General features: G+C 51.4%; 1 protein-coding gene across 1 annotated transcript in view; it reads left to right on the plus strand.

Moving 5' to 3' along the window:
• Positions 1 to 10553: 10553 nt before the first annotated feature.
• Pnpla1 (patatin like phospholipase domain containing 1) overlaps positions 10554 to 21262 on the plus strand; it is a 32561-nt gene continuing 21852 nt past the window's right edge. Inside the window, exon 1 of the mRNA XM_052164271.1 lies at positions 10554 to 10758. Coding sequence (XP_052020231.1) covers positions 10554 to 10758 — 205 coding nt within the window. The remainder of the gene's footprint in view (positions 10759 to 21262) is intronic.

Consider the following 21262-nt stretch of genomic DNA (forward strand, 5'->3'; position numbering starts at 1 on the left):
TCGTGGAGCCAGCTTTCAACCCAATTTTTAAAAGCGATTAGTTACTTTCCTAACATCTGGTTAGGAAACAGTCTTGCACCAGAGGATGTATTTTGCCAGCAGGTTGGTGTAACTGGCAGGGTTGTCAGGCTGGGTGACATTGGTGACTGCTTTCCTCTGGAAGTAAGAACAGCGCCTTCCAGCTGGCCCGTGTGTGGGGGGTGAAGCTTCCAGATCAGGACCCTCCCCTCTTCCAAAATCAAGTCTGTGGCGACTTCAGCAATAGGCTTTTGCTATCGAGTACTAGAGGATAGCGGAGAGCATTGGCAGTACCCTTGAATGTTTTTTTCCTGGGGAGGGTGTATGGGGCTCCACTGGCTGACAACCTACAAAGAGGTAACCTGTTTCCTCCCCCATGGCCACCCCCTCATTACCTCACCTTCGTGGATATCTATTCTTGTTTTGTGTATGGTGTGTGTGTGTGTGTAGCAATCCACCTGCCTCTGCCCCCGAGTGCTGGAGTTAAAGGCATGCCACACCCACCTTCTGTGGACATTCTAAATGAACACACAAATTTTAAGCTTACAAGTATGTCCAGGGGCTAGAGCAATGACTCAGCGGGTAAGGGCACTTGAAGCTATTTCTGTGTGGAAATGAGAGGACACCCAGCAGGAAAATAGTTTCTCCTTCCATTCTGTGGGCCCTAGGATAAAATTCATATCAGGCCTCTGTGTGCCTTACCCACTGAGCCATCTTGATAGTTCACAGCAAGTGTTTTACTTTATTGTACTGGGTGACTGTTACAATACCCTACACGACTAGCATCTGTGGTACCTCAGTGTTGGCTTGGACTTTTCAAAAACTATTTTCTTATTTATTTTTTATTTTTTGTTTTGTTTTTCTTTGAGACAGGGTTCCTCTGTGTAGTTCTGGCTGTCCTGGAACTCACTCTGTAGACCAGGCTGGCCTCAAACTCAGAAATCTGCCTACCTCTGCCTCCCAAGTGCAAGTGTGAGAGTATTTGTGTGTGTTTGTGTGAGAGTGAGAGAGAGTGTGTGTGTGTGTGTATGAGAGAGTGCATGTGTGGTATCTGATTGTGAGGTGTGTGTATTTGTATGTGTGAGAGAGTGTGTGCGTGCGTGCGTGCATGTGTGTGTGTGTTTGTGTGAGAGAGAGAGAGTGCTTGTGGGTGTGTTTGTAGGCATGTGAGTGCACTACAGGCCTGTGGAGTCAGTTGGTTCCTTCTACCCTTTCTGGGTTCCGGGGAAGCATTAGTAGCAAGTACTTTTACCCGCAGAATCATCAGCAGACCACACTTTATGCTTTTACATCCCAAGGCCAGTAACCCTGATCAGAGCAGGTCTCTTTTGCAGTCTGTCTGTCTGTCTGTCATCTGTTACAGTGCTAGGGTCAAACCTAGGAACTCTCAGAAGCCCAAGCAAGTGCCCTGCCCCAATGTCCCTTTCAGTTGAACAGAGCAGGTTCTAATGGGGCAACAGAGCAAGATCACCGGATCCCAGATTAAAGAGTGACTAGAAGATCCCACAAGCTGTTGGCCGACCTTGGTCCAAGTACACACTTCTGAGGCAACAGGGTGTGGAAGGTGCAGAAGACTCTGGAGTGACTTCAGAGGGGATCATTCAGCTCTAGGGTGGGTCTTATCAGAGATAAGAGTATGGCTGGCAGAGTCTGACTGGAGGCTTTGTGTGGAAGCCAAGTTTTGGAAACAAGATTGCACACCCCGCTGGGACTGAGGTGGAGGTGTCCTCCAAGGAGGGGGAGCATGCGGCTGCTCTGGGATGGCCACCCTTGGGTCCCTGCCTGTGCCCTTCGTGTTCAAGGGGCACAGTAAACAAAACACCTAAGCCGGGCGGTGGTGGCGCACGCTTGTAATCCCAGCACTCTGGGAGGCAGAGGCAGGTGGATTTCTGAGTTCGAGGCCAGCCTGGTCTACAGAGTGAGTTCCAGGACAGCAGGGCTATACAGAGAAACCCTGTCTTGAAAATACCAAATCAAAAAAAAAAAAAAAAAAAAAAAAAAAAAAAAAAAAAAATTAAAAAAACCACCTAACTATAGCCACTCCACGATTTAGGGAGTTCTTATTGGAGATAAGAGGGAATTGTCAGAGGCATGTGGGGGAGGGGGAGTCTTCTGTGGCTTCCTCTCAGGGGACAGAGAGGAGCAGAGAGAAAAAGTGGAGAGAGGAGGAGACTGGTGTTTGCTCAGCTGAGGGAGCAAAGACAGCAAAGGTGTGGGAGAGTCCTGCCAGTTATAAGGAGTTACCAGGGGGTAAACCATAAAGATGGTGGGAGAGGCCTGCCAGTTATTAGGAGTTACCAGGGCTGGGGAGATGACTCAGCGGTTAAGAGCACCTACTGCTCTTCTGAAGATCTGGAGGTTTTTTTTTTTTTTTTTTTTTTTTTTTGGATTTGGTTTTTTCGAACTCAGAAATTCGCCTGCCTCTGCCTCCCAGAGTGCTGTGATTACAGGCATGCGCCACCATTGCCCGGCAATCCTGAGTTCAAATCCCAGCCACATGGTGGCTCACAACCATCCATAAAAGGATCTGACTCCCTCTTCTGGGGTGTCCGAAGACAGCTACGGTGCACTTACATATAATAAATAAATCTTAAAAAAAAAGTTACCAGTAGCGGGAGGAGAGCTGGTTAGCTGGGACTGGCTGTGGATCCAAGGCTTTGGGTCTGCCCTCTCCTGGGACTGAGATCTGGTTGTCAAACCCTCATACCCCCAGCTGCTCTCCCTCCCCCGCCCAAGTCTCCCCTGTCTTCTCTCCTCGGTGGTGAGGATTTTACATTCTTTGATCATGTGACTCAGAACCCCTAAAGTGTGCACTGGGATTATGGACATGTGCCTCCTCACTGGGATTGCGTGGCACCTGGAGATTGGGGCTCGGGTCCTGAGTGCATCATGTGATTAGCTCAGGCTGGACTCAAATTTGCCTCATAGCCCAAGGCTAGCTCTGAACTCCTGATCCACCTGCCTCCCCCTCCCACATCCTGAGATTTCAGGCCTGCACCACCAAGGCCAGCTACAGCTTGCTTTAACTGCACCTACAGTCAGGGTCTTCCGTCAGTGCAGTGGGCTTCTGGCTGTGGTACAGGGTGTTCACTCCTGCAGCCCATTCTACGGAGACACGATTCCTTCCTCACGGTGGATCGAGGGCACGTGGTGCTTTCAATGATTTGCTTCTAGGAATGCTGTGGTGAAGGCTGGTAATTGTTTCCCTAGGGAATCTGTGGAGTCTGGGTAAGGCATTCCCCAGGGTGCAGGCAGAGGCTGGGGGATGCCTTGTTTGCTCAAAATGCTTGTAAGCATCCCCTCGCTGCCAGGAGGATCCCAGAGGTCAATGTCTGTGTTTTCCAGACTCGTCCACATAAGATGTTGACTTGGTGAGGTCCTTCCCCCCACCCGGGCTCAAGAAGAAGGATCTGCCCTGTGGTGGTTTGCACTCAGCAGCTGTTCATGGGTGCCACGTTGGCACCGGTATATAGTCGGCTCTGCAGCCAGCAGCAGCAGTGGGGGCAGCCAGCAGTTCCTCTGAGATGTCATAACAGCGACAGAAGCTGGTGCGTCTCCCCTATAGCCCCATGCTGCCTATTTCCTCTGATGTCCTGAGGCACGGCTCCTGTCTCCTTGGAATCAATAACCTAATGCTTACTTTTCTAAGGTTTGGCGTGGACAAGATCAATTTTTTCCCTCCATTTGTTTTTTTCTGAGAATAGTCCTCACTGCCGGGAAGGTTCCCTTGTCCATCTGTCCCCCTTCTGTACCTAGACTGAGCCTCAGAGAGGGTAAGCAACTTGGTCCGAGTCACATAGCCAGGGAGTAGCAGAGGCAGGATCTTCCCCCCTACCCCCAGCTGTGTTTCTCTGTGTAGCTCTGGCTGTCCTGGAACTCACTCTGTAGACCAGGCTGGCCTGGAACTCAGAAATCCGCCTGCCTCTGCCTCCCAAGTGCTGGGATTAAAGGTGTGTGCTGCCTCTGCCCACCCAAAACTGGGATCTTTAAGTCTTTGGGGGTTTTTGGTTTTTTGGTTTGTTTGGGGTTTTTTTGGTTTTTGTTTTTGTTTTGTTTGTTTGTTTGTTTGTTTGTTTTCGAGACAGCATTTCTCTGTATAGCCCTGGCTGTCCTGGAACTCACTCTGTAGACCAGGCTGGCCTCAAACTCAGAAATCCACCTGCCTCTGCCTCCCAAGTGCTGGGATTACAGGCGTGCTCCACCACTGCCTGGCTGGGATCTTTAAGTCTGATTGTAGAGCCCTGTGCCCTGTTGTCCCCACCATCCCAGTTTTTCTTACGTGTCTCGTTCTTTTTCCTCCTTAATATGTTTTATGACTTCTGAAAAGAGGGCCACTAATACTCCAGCCGGCATCCTGGCTCCTCTATCAGGTCCCTCCCAGAACACTTCCTCACCCTCTGGCCATCCATTCATCCAGGACCAGCTTCCTGATGCTTCTTTTGAGGGAGGACATGTGTCAGTTCCCTCTGTGCTCAGCGCACAGGAAGACAGCAGGAAGCCCGGGTGAGCTGAGCACGCACCCCACGCCCACGAGCCTGCCCTCCTTCCTCAGTACCCCAGAAAACAGCGCAGTGAGTGGCACAGGCCTCTAATCCCAGCCGGGAGGTGGAGGCCAGAGGATCAGCGAATGTCATCCTTTGCTCTGTAGCAAGTCTGAGGATAGCCTGGTACAGATGAAACCTTGTTTCGGGAAAAACAAAACCAAATGCAGCACTTCAGTATGGTGCCCTCAAAACCTTGCCCAGGAGGAAGGAGAGCTCACTCCTACTGCCACGGTGGGCCGCAGAGGCTTGGGGTACCCTTGGTTTGCTGATGGTTATATTTGACCTTTCCTGGCCTCCTTATACCATGGAGGAATCTACAGGGGCCCCTTGGCAGCCCCCGTAGCCACACTGCCCCCCGGTGGCAGTCTGGAGGCAGTTAGGCAGGGGAGGCTAATTCCACACACTATGGGTGGATTTTTTGCCTGCAGAAGATCAGGAAGATGAGACCACGGAGCCTGAAGTTTGGAGTTGGAGCGTCTGAGCTCATGCTTCTCAGAACCGGAGCAGGCCGGTGCTGTCCCCGTCCTGGATCTAGGGGGCGCTGGAGAGCAGTGGGGCGGAGCCACGTGATTCCGTGGCCCTCTGTGGCTGGCTCATCGGCCAGCAGTCTTGGGCCCTACTGGTAAGACCTGCTAGCTGACTGCTTCAGAGAAAGCAGAAGGCCCTCATTCATAAAAAGCCAGCGCCCCCTGCCAGCCGACTGCTGAGTGTGTCAGCCCCTTGGGTGGCAGCTTTGAGACCCGTGGGAAAGGAAAGTTCGTCCCAGGACATTTCAGCCTTGTAATACTCAAGCCTATTGCCTGTGACAGTGGCTCCTGGTCTTTTCTTATGTATTTATGCATTTATTTATCATTATATCTAAGTATCCTGTAGCTGTCTTCAGACACACCAGAAGAGGGCGTCAGATCCCATTAGAGATGGTTGTGAGCCACCATGTGGTTGCTGGGAATTGAACTCAGGACCTCTGGAAGAGCAGTCAGTGCTCTTAACCGCTGAGCCATCCTTCCAGCCTGATATATTTATTTTAAGACCAAACATCGGGAGAGATGGCTTGGCGGTTAAGAGCACTTGCTATTCTTTCAGAGAACCTGGGTTCAGTTCCCAGCATCCATGTAGTGGCTCACAATCACCTATAACTTCAGTTCCAGGAATCTAATGCCTTCCCGCCCCTGCAGCCAGTGACACACGTGTAGCACATTTTACATATATACTCAGGTGAGACGCCTATACATATGAAACCAATTTTTTTTTTCCTTTTTATTTTTGGTTTTTCGAGACAGGGTTTTTCTATGTATCCCTGGCTGTCCTGGAACTCACTCTGTAGACCAGGCTGGCCTCGAACTCAGAAATCCGCCTGCCTCTGCCGCCCAGAGTGCTGGGATTACAGGCGTGCGCCACACTGCCCATCGGAAACAAAAAATTAAAAACCTAAATAAAATTAGTTTTAAATTATTAAAAACATTTTTCTTTTAAAGACAGAGTTTCATTATGTAGCTGAGATTGTCCCGGAACTTGCTCCTACTCAAACTGGCCCCAGACTCACAGAGAGCTGGTTGTCTCTGCCTCCTGATGCTGGGATTAAAACTGTACTCCACTACACCCAGCTTCAATCGATTTACTTTTTGAAAGCCGTGGAGATGGCCCAGCAGGCAAACGTGCTTGCCACGAAGTCCTAGGGCCTGAATTCAATCCCTGGAGTCCACAGGTGGAAGAAACAGACCCACCAGCTCCTTTGAGTCGCCCTCTGACCTTTGCGTGCAAGGTAGCATGTGTGCCCCTGACCTACGCTGAATGAATGAACGAACGAACGAATGAATGAATATAAAATGTAGCACATTTAAGAAATCATTTCGCAGCCAGGCGGTGGTGGTGCACGCCTGTAATCCCAGCACTCTGAGAGGCAGAAGCAGGCAGATTTCTGAGTTCGAGCCCAGCCTGGTCTACAGAGTGAGTTCCAGGACAGCCAGTGCTACACAGAGAAACCTTGTCTCAGAAAAAACAAATCCAAAAAAAAAAAAAAAAAAAAAAAAAAAGAAAAGAAAAGAAATCATTTCACTGGGCAGTGGTTTGTTTCTAAGACAAAGTCTATGTAGGCAACCCAGGCTGCCCATCTGGGACCCACAGACACTAGTTATTGTCTATCTATCTATCTATCTATCTATCTATCTATCTATCTATCTATCTATCTATTAGTTAGTTAGTTAGTTAGTTAGTTAGTTAGTTATTTTGAGACGAGATCAGGTTATATAGCATTGCCTGGCCTCAAACTCCTAGAGATCTGCCTGTTCCTGCCTCCCAAGTGCTGGTATTAAAGGCAATACACAACATGCCAAGCTTAAAAAAAAAAACAACAAATATAGTATTTTAACTTCATTCTTACTAGTTTGAGTGTTGTGCATGTATACCATGTATATGTAGTGCCCCTAGTGGCCAGAAGAGGGCACCAGATCCCGTAAAACTAGAATTACAGATGGGTTAACTGCCCAACTGTTGGTGCCAGAATTTGAACCCAGGTCCTCTGCAGTAGAAGTAAGCTGCCTTTCTAGCACCCAGATCTTAAGATGGATGGATAGATGGGTGGATGGACAGACAGAGAGATAAAATCTTCATCCAGTTTCCTCACAGGTGTCCCAGTTTCTGGGTCTGCCACAGGCACCCTGACTCTCCCTAGCCACAGGCAGAAAACCAAACATTATGTGTGAATCACCTTGCTCACCTAGCCAGCCCACATCCACGGCTCTGCGGCAATAGCTCTGCTGACTCACGCTCCAGCCGTCCCCAGGTCTGGCTACCCTATCTTCCTGGATCACATACCCTGACTCCCCTCCCTTCCACCACTCTCCTGGAGTGTGCTTCACCCCTCAGCCCCCTCCCCCCATGTTCTACTCAGAGCTTGGAGGTCACGCGCCTCCCTTCTGACCTTACCCTTCTCTTCCACAGACTCCGGGATCCATCTGTTCCACAAACCTTGGGCTCTGTTGTCTTCTTTTTTTGTTTTTATTTTTATTCTTTCTAGCTTTTTATTATTATTATTTATTTATTATATGTGAATACACCGTAGCTGTCTTCAGACACACCAGAAGGGGGAGTCAAATCTCATTACAGATGGTTGTGAGCCACCATGTGTGTGCTGGGACTCAGGATTTGAACTCAGGACCTTCAGAAGAGCAGTCAGTGCTCTTACCCGCTGAGCCATCTCACCAGCCCTCTGTTGTCTTCTGATACAGACAGGCTTGGCACCTGCCAGACACAGCCATCAGCCTGTTGCCTGGATAACTCCTAGTTAAACTTGGCGATTACTGCCTGTTTTGCCAGTAGGGAAAAATCCAAATGCACCGTGTGGGTCCAGCTGCACGCGATGAGCAGTAAAGAGCCAGGGATCAGCCTGTCTGTCTGACCCCGAGACCAGCTCCCACGCCTCTGAGTTCATCGTGCCTTCCCTCCCAAGAAAGCTCAGAGCCGTCCCCTGTCCCTCCACCCAACCCCGTCCTACCTTCTCTAGTCTCCGGTCGCCAGCCTGCCTTCCCTCCCCGCTTGCTCCTCATGCAGCAGATAATCTAGCCTTGCACCATTTAGTACTTAATTACAGGGTGCTGTGGGTGGGTCTCTGGTTACTTCACAGAGGCTCGTCAGACTCCCAGGGAGGCTGTTATGTTAGTATCTGGTCCGGGGGAGTTGAGGCACAGCACCTCTCCTTGTCAAAAGCCGTTGGCTTCTTCCGGTCACATGTCCCTGACACACACACACACACACACACACACACACACCCCTAACCAAAACCTGCCTTCCAAATCTTCAGTTACATATCTGAAGCGATCAGCATAAGATGAAACACTGGAAGTCTCCCTCCTTCGTGGGTGCTACACTGCGTATTTTCAGTTTGGACAAAATCCTCAGTTGCTGGAACTCCAGGAAAGACACCGATGTCCCCACCTAGAGGGAGGCTGGGGCCAACTGGGACTAGGAGGGAGCCAACCTGGTGTCTCAGTTCTCATTCTGGTCCTGCGGCCATGGGGGGATGGTGATAGTGACAGTGATGGCTGTGATGGTGGAGGAGCAAAGGGAGGAGGGAGAATATGGATGAGGAGAGGGAGTAGGGAAAGAGGAGGAGGGAAAGAAGAGAGGGAGGAGGGAGGATAAAGAGGAGGGGGGAAGAGGAGGAGGGAGGAGGGGGATGAGGGGAAGAACAACGAGGGGAGGGCAGAGAAGGCAGGGGAGGAGGGGAAGAGGGAAAAGAGGAGAGGGAGGAGGGGGAAGGAGAAGAAGAAGAGGAAGAATGCAAAGGAGGAGGGGAGGAGGGAGAGCAGGAGGAGAAGGGGAGGAGGGAGAAATAGAGGAGGGAGGAGGACAGGGGGAGAATAAAAAGGAGGGGAGAGGGATGCGGAGGAGGAGAGGGATGAGGGGGAGGGGAAGGAGGAGAGGGATGAGGAGAAGGAGAGGGAGGGGGAGGGGGAGGGGAAGGAGAGGACTAGGAAAGCTTTTGCTGCCTTGGTGATCTGCAGTGACATTTTTGGGTTGTGAGGAAATTTCCTGCTCTCCAGGAGTCATCATGCTGGGCAGGCTGAGAGCTAACCCTGTCCCTTAGCAAAACACCTCTCTGCCCTGATCCTGCTGTCCCCACCCCCCCCCCACACACACTCACAAGCTGTTTCTCGACGTGACCGTCTCGAGGATTCACTCTCTGCCCTCTTCTCTCCTGCGCGTAAGGGGCAGTGCTCCAGCTAGAGAGATGGCTCGGGCTCGATGCTCTCCCTGAGGACCCGGGTTCAGTTCCCAGCACCTACGACAGGCGGCTCACAACTGCCTGTGATTCCAGCTGCAGGGCACCGGATGCCCTCCTCAGGCCTCTGGAGCTGGCATGGAGCTGGGAGGCAGGCGGGAGGACACGGGACCAGACCAGGGACAGGGAGACGACAGAGTGAACGTTGGGAAGGAGGCTGAGACTACTGACTGGTTATGACAGAAGCTGAGAAGAGGGACTCTCATTGGAGAAACTGCCTCCATCATGTTGGCCTGTGGGCAAATCTGTGGGGTATTTTCTTGATTAATGATTGATGGGAGAGGCCCCGCCCACTGTGGGCGTGGCCATCCCTGGGCAGGTGGTCCAAGGTTGAGCTAGAAAGCAGGCTGAGTGAGCGATGGAGGGCGGGGGAGCTGGTAGGCAGCGTTCCTCCATGACCTCAGTTCCTGCCACCCTGCCCTGACTTTCCTTCACGATGAACCTTAAACCGTGAGCTGAAATAACCCTTTCCTCCCCAAGTTGCTTTGGTCACGATGTTATCACAGCAATGGAAAGCAAACACCAGCGCAAACACCCAGAGCCAAACTTCTCTGTTACAGTTTTTGCCCAGGTAAAGAATAAATGGGGAGCCTGAGTCTGAGAGGGCGGGGGAGGGGCATGGGGTGGTTGTATGAGTTGCTCCTCCCCTTTGAAAGCCAAAGCCACCAGGCAGCCCACACTGGGAATGAGGGGGAACGCTGGCTGGGGAGAAGGGCGTGCCGGCTAGGGGCGTGGCATGTACCTCTGTCCCCTGTCAGTGAGGGAGGCACAGGGCGAGGCTGAGATTTTGCAACTGGATGCTGAGGGCTGAGACGCAGCCCTGAGCAGCGAGCAGGGAGCAGCGAGCAGGGAATGCCCCGCTCCTGGGTGCGCTCAGGATGGGTGGAGAGCGCTGAGGAGGAACCTGTACCCGGTGTGAGTCTCACTAGGCCATGAAGTCAGCATGGGGTCCGCAGGACCACGCCCCTGCCCATGACTCTGAGGAATGCCTACATTTCCTCCAGGACCTGGGGTCCCTCATCAGCCCTACAGGGGTGCCTCTGAGCAGAGCTAAACAGGCCCAGGCAGTGGCTGGATGAACCACCCGTGGGTTCCTGGCTGGGCCAGTAGAGAGTTGCCACATTCCCAGCTCTTGGCTGGCGGAGAAGGAGCGACAGCCAAGGCAGGCAGGTGCGGGTTCTTCCTGCACTGGGAGGCCAGAGGCCCCGAAGATGGACGAACAGGTGTTCAAAGGAGACCCAGACACCCCTCATTCCATCTCCTTCTCTGGAAGCGGGTTCCTCTCCTACTACCAGGCGGGGGCCGTGGACGCTCTGCGAGATCTGGCCCCGAGGATGCTGGACACCGCCCATCGCTTTGCAGGGACCTCAGCTGGCGCTGTGATTGCGGCCTTGGTCGTCTGCGGGATTGAGATGGGTAAGACCTTTACTCTGGGGTCTCTGAAGGGGGCTGCGGGGTGGGGACCCCTCAGAGCAGACCCTGTACAAGCTTGGAAGTGCACTGGGCGGACAAAGTCAAACCTGACAGCCAGGGTAGTCACCCCTTCACACACACACACACACACACACACACACACACACAGTGTTTCTCCTCCATGAGTGAGGCTGGGCGAGGCTTCTTTTAAACGCTGCCTCATCTTCCTAGTGGGGAGGGGGTTCCCAACATGCAAATCCTGAAGACCCGGGAGAAGCTGGGGACAGACCTGGGGCACAATGTGGGAGCTCCAGCTGTGCCCTGGTGGGTCAGAGACCACAGCACTGACCCAGGGCCCTGAACAGCAGCCTCCTTAGCCTAACAGCTTAGAGCACAGGCCTGGCCACCCCTTCCCCACCTGCTCAACGCCAGGCTGTAATGGAGCTAAAGTTCTAGAATGTTCTAGAGAGAAAAGACAGATAGCAAACTGTCCAAATGGAGACATCTCTCATGTCACGGCGGAAGGGATGGGGGACTGTGAACAGATTGCAGCTGGCCGGGGCTGAAGCGGGAAAGGGGACTGAGTTCCAAAGAGGTCCAAGGGCAGCCATGCTGAGGAGGAGGCCTGCAGGTGGAAACTGCACAACATAAGAGAACATTTAGAGAAAGGACATTGCTGGGCCCCGGTGACAGGCCTGAGGGGAGAAGGGGGTGAAGGTGGAGGGAGCAGCGGAGGGGTCAGGTGACTTGAGATTCCGGTGGGCCAGCTCCAACCCAGTGGAGTACCAAGTGAGCCCCCAAACTGAGTCCTAGCCCTGGCATTCACTTCTGTGCACACAGAAGCCAGCGGCTGAGCTCCCTGTGACCCATCTCCACCTCGGGACAATCCCCATGATGGCCTCATTTGGGTTTGTCAAAGGAGGAACTTCCTTGATAGACATGAACTGCTCTGTGACCGGGGCATGGGGTGCTGGAAACCGCCAACTGTCTAATGTGGAGGTTTTAAGGATGCCCGACTGCTGGGTTGCTAGGGTAGAAACCGTCCGTCTAGGGGATGAGTGTGCTAGGAAGTGTCTGCTATTGGATCTCTCCTTGAACGCTCTGTATTAGCTGAGGGTGACGTTAACTTCTGTTCTTCCTGCCTCCTCTCCGCAGGGCTAACAGAGAGACCGGGTTTGGAATGTGCTAGAACATAGAGTTGAGACCAGCTAAGGGGTGAGCTATTGGATCTCTGAGGAGGCAGCAGCCTGGGTGGGGAGCTTCGCCCAAATGGGTAACAGTGGGGCCCTCACTCATTGCCACACACAGGCAAGGGACCGTCTCCTTTTTAATAGTTTATAAGAAACAATGGGACAAGATTTCTGCCCATCCTGCAGCCCCTAGAATCTACTCACCCTCCTCAACCTGGGTGAAGAGCTAGTCTCGTGTAGCACAGGCTAGTCTTGAACTCTCTATTTAGCTGAGGATGACTTTAACTTCTGATCCTCCTGTCTCCCTCTGCAGGGGTAACAGGCCTTCACGTCCATGTCCATTTTTGTGGTACTGGGAATTGAACCTAAGGCTTTGCACAGGCTAGGCCAACACTCTTCCCAGTGAGCCACATCCCCAGCCTTGGCCTCTGCTGCCTTATAGCAAAAGTTCTTAAAAATACACCGTCCCAGACTTTAATCCCAGTGCTCGGGAGGCAGACACAGGCAGATCTCTGAGTCCGAAGCCACCCTGGTCTACACAGTGGGTTCCAAGGTTAGTCAAGGCTAAACAGAGAAACTTTGTTTGGGGGGGGGGGATTTATATATATATATTCCCACTGAGTTTATAGCAAGACCTTTTAGGATCAATTCAGTTTGTTCAATAGGAGAAATAAGAAACCTGCTTAGGCAGCCTGAGGCACCATCAAAGGAGGGCAGGGGTGGGGTGGGGGTGGGGGAGTCATGAAGAGGCCTTTAGGAGGGATCAAGGCCTAGACCCAGCATGGGTCTTGAGGATAACAGGATGTAAGGAGGGGTGAGGTGTGCGGATCCGTCATCTACTGCCCTGTGATTTCCTGATAACCGGAATATCCTTTGTATCAGATCCTGTTTGAAGTTTTAAGGGTGTTAACTCACCCAGACTTTACAGCTCCTTCTGAGGGGAGCTGTCATTATCTCCCTTTATACAAAGAAGGAAACGGGGGTCACGGGACACTGACACAGCCCGAGGTCACATAAACAGTAGTGGAGACGTTCAACCTGAACCTAGTCTGTCCAGAGTGGACGCTCGAGTGACTTAAGCCGTGTCGCTGCTTGGCAGAGTGGACTCTCGGGGGATGCTGTCTTTGTGGCTGAGGGGCTAGCCTGGGGGTCAGGGGAAGTTTTACACAGACCTGATGCACTCAGGGATGGACTAGAAAATATATTGGGCTGAGGCATGGTGGTGCAGGCCTTTAAACCTGGTGCATGAGAGGTAGAAGCAGGCAGATCTCTGTGAGTTCAAAGCCAGCCTGGACTACAGAGTGAGTTCCAGGATAGCAAGGGCTAGATAGGAGACATTGCCTCAAAACCAAACCAAACCAAAAATGTGTGTATAGATGTGTGTGTGTGTGTGTGTGTGTGTGTATTTGTTTTTTGAAAGAAAGTGCTTTGGGGAGAACTGACAGAGGATGGGTAACCAGACTGTTGTCCTCTTATCAGAAGCTCAGTGGGGGCCTGGACCCAAGTCCCCATGTGCCACTAATACGAACCCTGTCTCAGTTCATTGCTTTGTCAATGGACATCCCAAGTTCTGTGGTTGTAAACAATGTTGCAGTGAGCAGGCTGGCTGGAGTCTGGCATCCTCCAGACACGTGTAAGTCTCAGACTCAAGAGTAGCCTCTGGAGGGCTTCTGTGCCATGCTGGAGGACTCTCTGAAGTGACTGCACAGTTTAATGCCCAGAGATGCACAGGAGTGGTGTGAGTGTGTGTGTGTGATGTGTATGTGAGATGTGTATATAAGTGAGAGATGTATGTGTGTGTCATATGTATGTGATGTATGTGTGTATGAGATATGTATGTGTGTATGTGTGTGCTTGTATGTGTGAGATGTTTGTGTATGGTATCCATGTATGTGTCATATGTGTGTGAGATGTATGTATGTGTGTGTATGTGTTTATATGTATGTATGTGTGTGTATGTGTATATGTGTGTGTATGTGTGTGTGTGTGTGTGTCCTCTCCACCATGTGGAGGTCAGAAGAGAACCTCGGTACTATGCTCAGAAACGTCGTACACCTCCATTGAGTTCATCCCTGTGGCCTGGAACTCACCAACGAGGCTACACTGACTGGCTAGGGAACCCGGGAGTCCTCCTACCTCTGCCTCCCCGGTGCCAGGGTCTCAAGCATAGGTGTGTACGCACGAACACACATGTGTATACACATATGCACACACAGGCATCAGCATGCCCTGCATTTTAAAGACATGTTTTTTTTAAGGGATGCATTTATTTTGATTTATATATATATGGGAGCTTTGCTTGCTTCTGTGTCTGTGCTTGTCTAGTGCCCCAGGAATCTCTTTCCTCCTCCTTTCCCCCCTCCCTCTTCCTCCCCCCTCCTCTTCCCCTCCCCCCTCCTCTTCCCCCTCCCCCCTCCTCTTCCCCTCCCCCCCTCCTCTTCCCCTCTCTCTTCCTTCAAACCTCCCCTCTATTATTCTCAGCCTCTTTGCCCTCTCCACCATGACAGGCCCAGGTGTGATTGTATCCAGAATTAATCCTCCCATGGTAAATGTAACCCATGCGGCCTTCAGTGAGGACACCGGATGACACTTAAATTATGTTTATCAATTTAAGGGTCTTTGTTTTGTTTTTGTCTTGCTCTATAGACCAGGCTTGCTTGGAACTCAGGTGAGTCTCCTGCCTCAGCCTCTGGGATCAGGTTTATCTCTAAGGCTCTTAGGGTTTCTAGTGCTGTGAAGGGGCTTCTGTTTCCACAGCCTCTCCTGACAGCTCAGCACTAACATAGGAGGGTCACACGGTTCCCCTGCAGGTCCTGTTCTCCGGGATTTGTCATACATCCGTAGTGTGTGTGTGTGTCCTCTCCACCATGTGGAGGTCAGAAGAGAACCTCCGTACTACGCTCAGAAACGTATGCTCGTTACCTCATACTTTATGCAGGACCATATGACTGGAGGTCTGTTGCCTTCTGAAGTTGCTTTTATTATACTTACTGTGTGCTTGCACAAGCGAGTGTATGTGTGCACTCACTCGCTCGCTCGGGTGCCCAAGCGAACACGGTCAGATGACAGCTTGCAGGAGTTGCCTCTCTCCTGCTTCTGAGTGGGTCCTAAGCTATGTCCTTGCACGGCTTGGACCTTCTAACCCTGACTAGGGGCGTCAGAGGATGAAAAAGTGGCAGATACAGGATGTGGGCAGAGTTTTCTGATGGAGAAACTGTAGCACCCTGGAGGCTCAGTGTGTTTATCATAGACAGCAGGACACAGAGGCGGGGTAATGACATATGGATGAACCAGGAGATATGATTTATATACAGCTCACAGAGGTAGGGTAATTATATATGGATAAACCAGGAGATACGATTTATATACACTGGACAAGGTGGCAGGGTTATTATGCACAGCTGGACAAAAGATCAGGGTTATTGAATACAGATATAGCAGGAGATAGGGTTTTTATATACACTGGACAAGAAGGCAGGGTCATGATATACAGCTAGAGATAGGTTTCGCTAATCTTGGTAGGAGCAGTCTTTCTCTCTCTCTCTCTCTCTCTCTCTCTCTCTCTCTCTCTCTCTCTCTAAAGGAATAGTCTTCAGGCCATAAAGATCAGGAGGAAGAGCCATGGTGGGCATTTTCTGCACACACTATCAACACCCACACAGAGATTAGAGGGAAGGCTTTGGCATTCCCATGAGGCTGAGGACTTGAGTCTTTGGCATGATGGTGCCCAGTCAAGAGCACAGCGACTCAGTCCTTCATTTACTTAGGGTTTCCTCTGCCTCCCTCGACCCTGGGGATCAAACTCAGCTTCTCAGGCCTGGCAACAATCAATCACCTTTACCTACCAATTCATTCCAATAATATCCTGTCTTTTTAAAAAACTCTTTAAGCAGCCAGGCGGTGGTGGTGCACACCCGTAATCCCAGCACTTGGGAGTCAGAGGCAGGTGGATTTCTGAGTTCGAGGCCAGCTTGGTCTACAGAGTGAGTTCCAGGACTGCCAGGGCTACACAGAGAAACCCTGTCTCAAAACAAAACAAAAACAAAAGAAAAACCTCTTTAAGCTCAGCCACACTTCTTCCCTCAAAGCTGTTTCCATTCGCTGTCTCTCTGGCCAGAGACTTCTCTGCCTCATCCCCGGGGAAACTGAGGCTGCAGAGCCCCCCCCCCCCTTTCGATGGAGTCTACTTTAGTCAGTGCGAAGACATCGCAAAAGCACTCAGCACCCCACCCGGTCCTCATGGCAGATGACATCACCATTTATTTGAGGAGAGGCAGTCTCCATGACAACCAGTGGGTTTCCAGAGTTTCTGATGTAGCCAGAAATGGGACACAGTCTCACAGAGCTAGATTTCCTGTATTTTGAAACTAACTGCTTTATAGGGTATTTGAAGTTACATTCAGTCATTCCTCTATCGTGTGTCTGTGGGGGTGGGGCATTTGGCACACCTGAGGGGGGTCAGAGGACAACTTTGAGGAGTCTGTTCTTTCCTCCCAGGGATCAAACTCAGATCTTCAGGCTTAACAGCAAGTACTTTTACGCGGGGAGCCATCTTGCCAACCCCCAAATCATTTCTATCCCTTATCAAAGGATAAATATTTGGTGGTCTGGTGGCTCCACCAACTTCAGCTGCTACTACAGAAAGACCCCTCCCCCAAAAGATCTCATGGTAAGCCCTCCCCTCTGACCATGCCTTCCTTCCCTGTCTGGCTCATGCTTTCTTTTCTTGCGATGGGGTCTCAGGTAGGCCAGGCTGGCCCTTCATGTAGCCAAGGCTGACCTCGAACTCATGTTCCTCCTGTCTGTACTTCCCAAGAACCAGGACCCCAGGGAGGTCTCACCATGCCTGGCTCCCCATGGTGTCATTCTAACGTGAGAGGAAGTGTCTCCTGGGTTCTAGAGTGAGGCCCAGCACCTCCAGTCAGGATTGCCTGAGGGAGCCAGCAGTGTGAGTGGGAGTTAGGCAGGGAGAGACAGGCTGGGCAGGACCGGAGGCCTCCAGCAAGGACGTGGGAGGACACGGTGACAGAGTGGATAAACCAGTGTGGTCAGAAGATGGACGGCATGGGTCACCTGATGTCATGGTTTCAGAGAAAGGAATTTCAGTTCACAAAGGCTTCTCGAGTAGGAAAGCGGAAGAAAGGGTTCTGGGGAAAGCCCGAGCAGAACCGCCGGCCATGCTGCTGGTGGCCGTGCCCGTGTCCCCTGCATTACTGAGGTGCATTTCATGGACTGAGGTGACCTATGACTGACATCTCGGGTCAACACCTACAGTAAGAAAGACTTGGGCTGGAGGCATGGTGACTCGGTGGGTACAGGTGAGCCTGATGGCCCGAGGTCCTCCCTCCCGCATGCTGCGGTAGGAGAGACCCTTCTCCCGGGAGCTGCCTTGTGCCCCTCCCCCACCCCACCCCACAATGTAATAGAAAGACTTATTGGGGTTCTGACCCATTTTCACCAAAGAGGAAGCATGTGAAAGAAAAGCCCGGCAAGTGCGTTCTCACCTGGAACTCTGAGGTTGGGGTTAGGAGGGTCGGGGAGTTTGGGGCTAGCCTTTGCTACACAGTGCATTTGAAGCCAGCCTGGGCTACTGGAGACTGTCTCAAAACAAAACCCCTAGCTGGGCAGTGGTGGCGCACGCTTTTAATCTCAGCACTTGGGAGGCAGAGGCAGGCAGATTTCTGAGTTTGAGGCCAGCCTGGTCTACAGAGTGAGTTCTGGGACAGCTAGGGCTATACAGAGAAACCCTGTCTTGGGAAAAAAAAATTTTTTTTCTGTGGTAGTGTAGGTAGTGTGGTAGTGTAGGCTGTATTCATCCTCTATGTTAGTTTAAAAAAAAAGATTTATTTATTATTTATAAGTACACTGTAGCTGTCTTCAGACACACCAGAAGAGGGCATCAGATCTCGATACAGAATCTGTGAGCCACCATGTGATTGCTGGGATTTGAACTCAAGACCTTCAAAAGAGCAGTCAGTGCTCTAACCCACTGAGCCATCTCTCCAGCCCTCTATGTTAGTTTTTCTACTTCTCTGTCTCTCCAGCCCTCTATGTTAGTTTTTCTACTTCTCTGTCAGCCTGGGCCTCTCCTACTTCAGCTGGCTGGTCCTCGTGGCCATGCATTCAGCATGCACCTCCCCCACGGTGACTTCTTCCTTCCCCCTCCTCCCCTCAGTTTAGTGGCCTCTCAGACCCCAATCCCACCCTACCCTCTCTTCTGCCCAGCTGCAGGCTGCAGGCATCTTTATTCAACTAATAGTGTTGTTTTGTTTGTTTTTGTTTTTTTTGGATTTGTTTTTTTTTCGAGACAGGGTTTCTCTGTGTAGCCCTGGCTGCCCTGGAACTCACTCTGTAGACCAGGCTGGCCTCGAACTCAGAAATCTGCCTGCCTCTGCCTCCCAGAGTGCTGGGATTACAGGCATGCGCCACCACTACCTGGCCAAGCATTTGCTATTCTTGAGGCGACTAAACCTTGGGATACATTAGCATTACAATACATAGCAACAGACCCAACCTCAACACACTTCCTCTCGCTGAGCCACAGTACAGAAGGCTGCCTGCCCATGGCTGAGGCGCTGGTCCTTTAGCCCAAGCCCAGCTCGCCTCACTTGGAGATGCTGTCTGTGTGCTCCAAAGCTCAGAAACGAAAACAACAAGAAGGCCCCTAGCCGTATTGATACATAGTTTACTTACCATGGGGGCTCACCCCACTTAAAGTTAGTTTAAAGTCTAGCCGGGGTTAGTTCAGTTGTACAACAAACGCTACAGTTTCAGAACACTTTGCCCACCAAAGGAACCTGCTCCTTCTTTGTTGTCGCCTCTGTTTCCCAGAAGTCACCGGTCACCATCTGCTCTCTGTCCCTCCCGATGAACACATTTAACAGTACAATTCTTCACATTCAATAGGCAGCTGATGCGGACACTACTATCCACCTGGCTTCCTTCCCTCACCGCAGGGTTATCAAGGCTCAGCAGGATGTGGCATGAACCAGTTAGTGTTCCGTCCCCTGGCTGAGGAATATTCTACTGGGTGGAGTTACTACACCTATTCCTTCATCTTTTGATGATGGACATCTGGGCTGTTTTTACTTTGGGCTATCAGGAATTTGTGAGCATTCCTATTCATTAAAAAAAAAAGTGGTTTTTGTTTTTTTTTAAATCATGGATAAAATTGGAGCACATCATACAGGGTGATGTTATAACTCCTCACGTTCTCATTTAGCTGCAGCATTGACCAAGGGTGTGTCAACTCAGCCCTCAATTGCTTTGTTACTGTAGAAGGCTTTTTAAAAAAAAAATCTAGGGCTAGAGATGTGGCTCGGTTGGTAGGCTGCCCGTCTGGAGGTGAGTTCAGTGCCTGGCACTACGGAAAGCAGGCACTCGGTTCTTGCCACTCCTTAGTCTGCTCTCAAATAGGCAGCGGTAGAGCGGAGAAGCTCCCAGGGGGGAATTCGGATCAGGATCACGGCTTCGCCCACCCTGAGAACAGGAGCTAAGCATCTGTGGGCAGTCGGACTGACTTACTCCAGGGCTCCTTGCTTTCCCGTGGCCTTTCTAGGTGGGGTTTAGCAAGAAGGGCAAAGACTTCAGACCAGGATCCATCTCCATCTCCCTCCGCTCTGGTCCCGGATGTCATCTGGCAGGAGTGCTACGTTTCTGCATCGGTTTAGGATCTGTAGAATGGAAGAGACATCGCTCTCCCTGTTGGCACAGAGCCCTCTTGGAATCAGTGGCGCCCGATCTCAATCTCTGGAGCCTCCTGCAAACCCAGGAGACTGCTGGGAGAGCTGTCTTGACTAGGGGCAGCAGAAGAGGGTCCTGCCTCTACAGCGTATGTTCTACTTCCCCTAAGGTCCACGTGTGGCATTCTCTATAGACCCTAAACCCCAGTCCCAAGAGTCCACAAGCACCATCAAGGTGCACACAGGTGTTGCCCTGTGTCCTGTGCAGGTCCACATTCCATGTAGTTAGAAGGGGAAGAAGACACACCCCTTCCCCTCTGAGGTGGGACTCAGAGGTGACACACACCTCATTAGCCCTCAACTGTGGATCAGAATTTAGTCACATAGCCTTGCCTAATAGCAAAGGATGCTGGGAAGTGTAGGCTTGCTCTCAGCGCGCGGGGGGTGAGGCACACGCAGGCAAGGAATGGAGAGCCAATGACTGAGTCAAGAGGGGATGCTGGGTAATGTAGTCTCTGGCTATGACTATTAATGGATGGCATAAAATAACAGGGAGCTTGTCTAGAGTGCTTGAGGCCCCAGGTTCAATCCCAGCACCATCAAAAAGAAAAAGAATAGCGAAACCATTCCCTGCCTCATACCAAGACTAGAAAGCCACCAGGTCTCAAGGCTGTTTTGGCTGGGGAGGGACGTCTGTGGTGCGCTGGGCTTGCAGAGGCCTGGTCAGTGCTTCATCTGAGCCCCCTGTCTTAGGCTGGCCTGCTCTGCTCTCTGGAGACATGTTTGTCTCTTTCCCAGCTCAGCCTTACCAGTTGAACCTTGGTCTGAGCTGTGAGGAGGCAGTCCCCACTACCCATCTGAAGTAAGTGTAGCGAGGACTGAAGGAGAAGACTTGACCTCAGCGGCAGGCATCAAGGAGGAACCAGGAAGGGTACCCGTGCAGAGAGCAGGACCCCAGTCACACAGGGGTGGGGCCGGGCCTGGCTCAGTGGATGCCTCAGGCAGCCAGGGCTCTCCTATCATTAGCAGAAAGGACTAATTATTGTGTTTGAGAGCGAGGGTGGAGCCGTGGTGGGGAGGGGGCCTGGTCTTGCTCTGCCCAGGTGTTCAACTGGAGGGATTTGTGGCTGAAGGGGGACCCTGCTACACATGCTCCCCAACAACATATGAGAGGTATCCACAATTCTGGCTTTACCCTAAGGATGTGGATGGGGCCAGGGTAGATTTCTACTTTGGAACACAATCTCCAAAGATGACACAGAGAGAAAAACATCCGTGGGGTGGGGTGGGGTATTGATGGCTCTGAGGTATTGAATGAGTCTCCGGAGAACTTTAAAAAAAAAAAAGTTTTATTTATTTTATGTAAGTATACTGTAGCTGCCTTCAGACACACCAGAAGAGGGCATCAGATCCCATTATGGATGGTTGTGAGTCACCATGTAGTTGCTGGGATTTGAATTCAGGACCTTCAGAAGAGCAGTCGGTGCTCTTAACAGCTGAGCCATCTCTAGCCCCTCCAGAGAACTTTCTAGACATATTCATCCCCTCTGCGTTAGTTCAGCACGACCCGTAAGGCTCTTCCACACTTTGAATGCCAGGGAGAATGTGCCTGGATTCTTGGGCAGAGGTCCTGAG

This window comes from Apodemus sylvaticus, chromosome 19 (assembly GCF_947179515.1).
Source record: "Apodemus sylvaticus chromosome 19, mApoSyl1.1, whole genome shotgun sequence".
Taxonomy (NCBI): Eukaryota; Metazoa; Chordata; class Mammalia; order Rodentia; family Muridae; genus Apodemus; species Apodemus sylvaticus.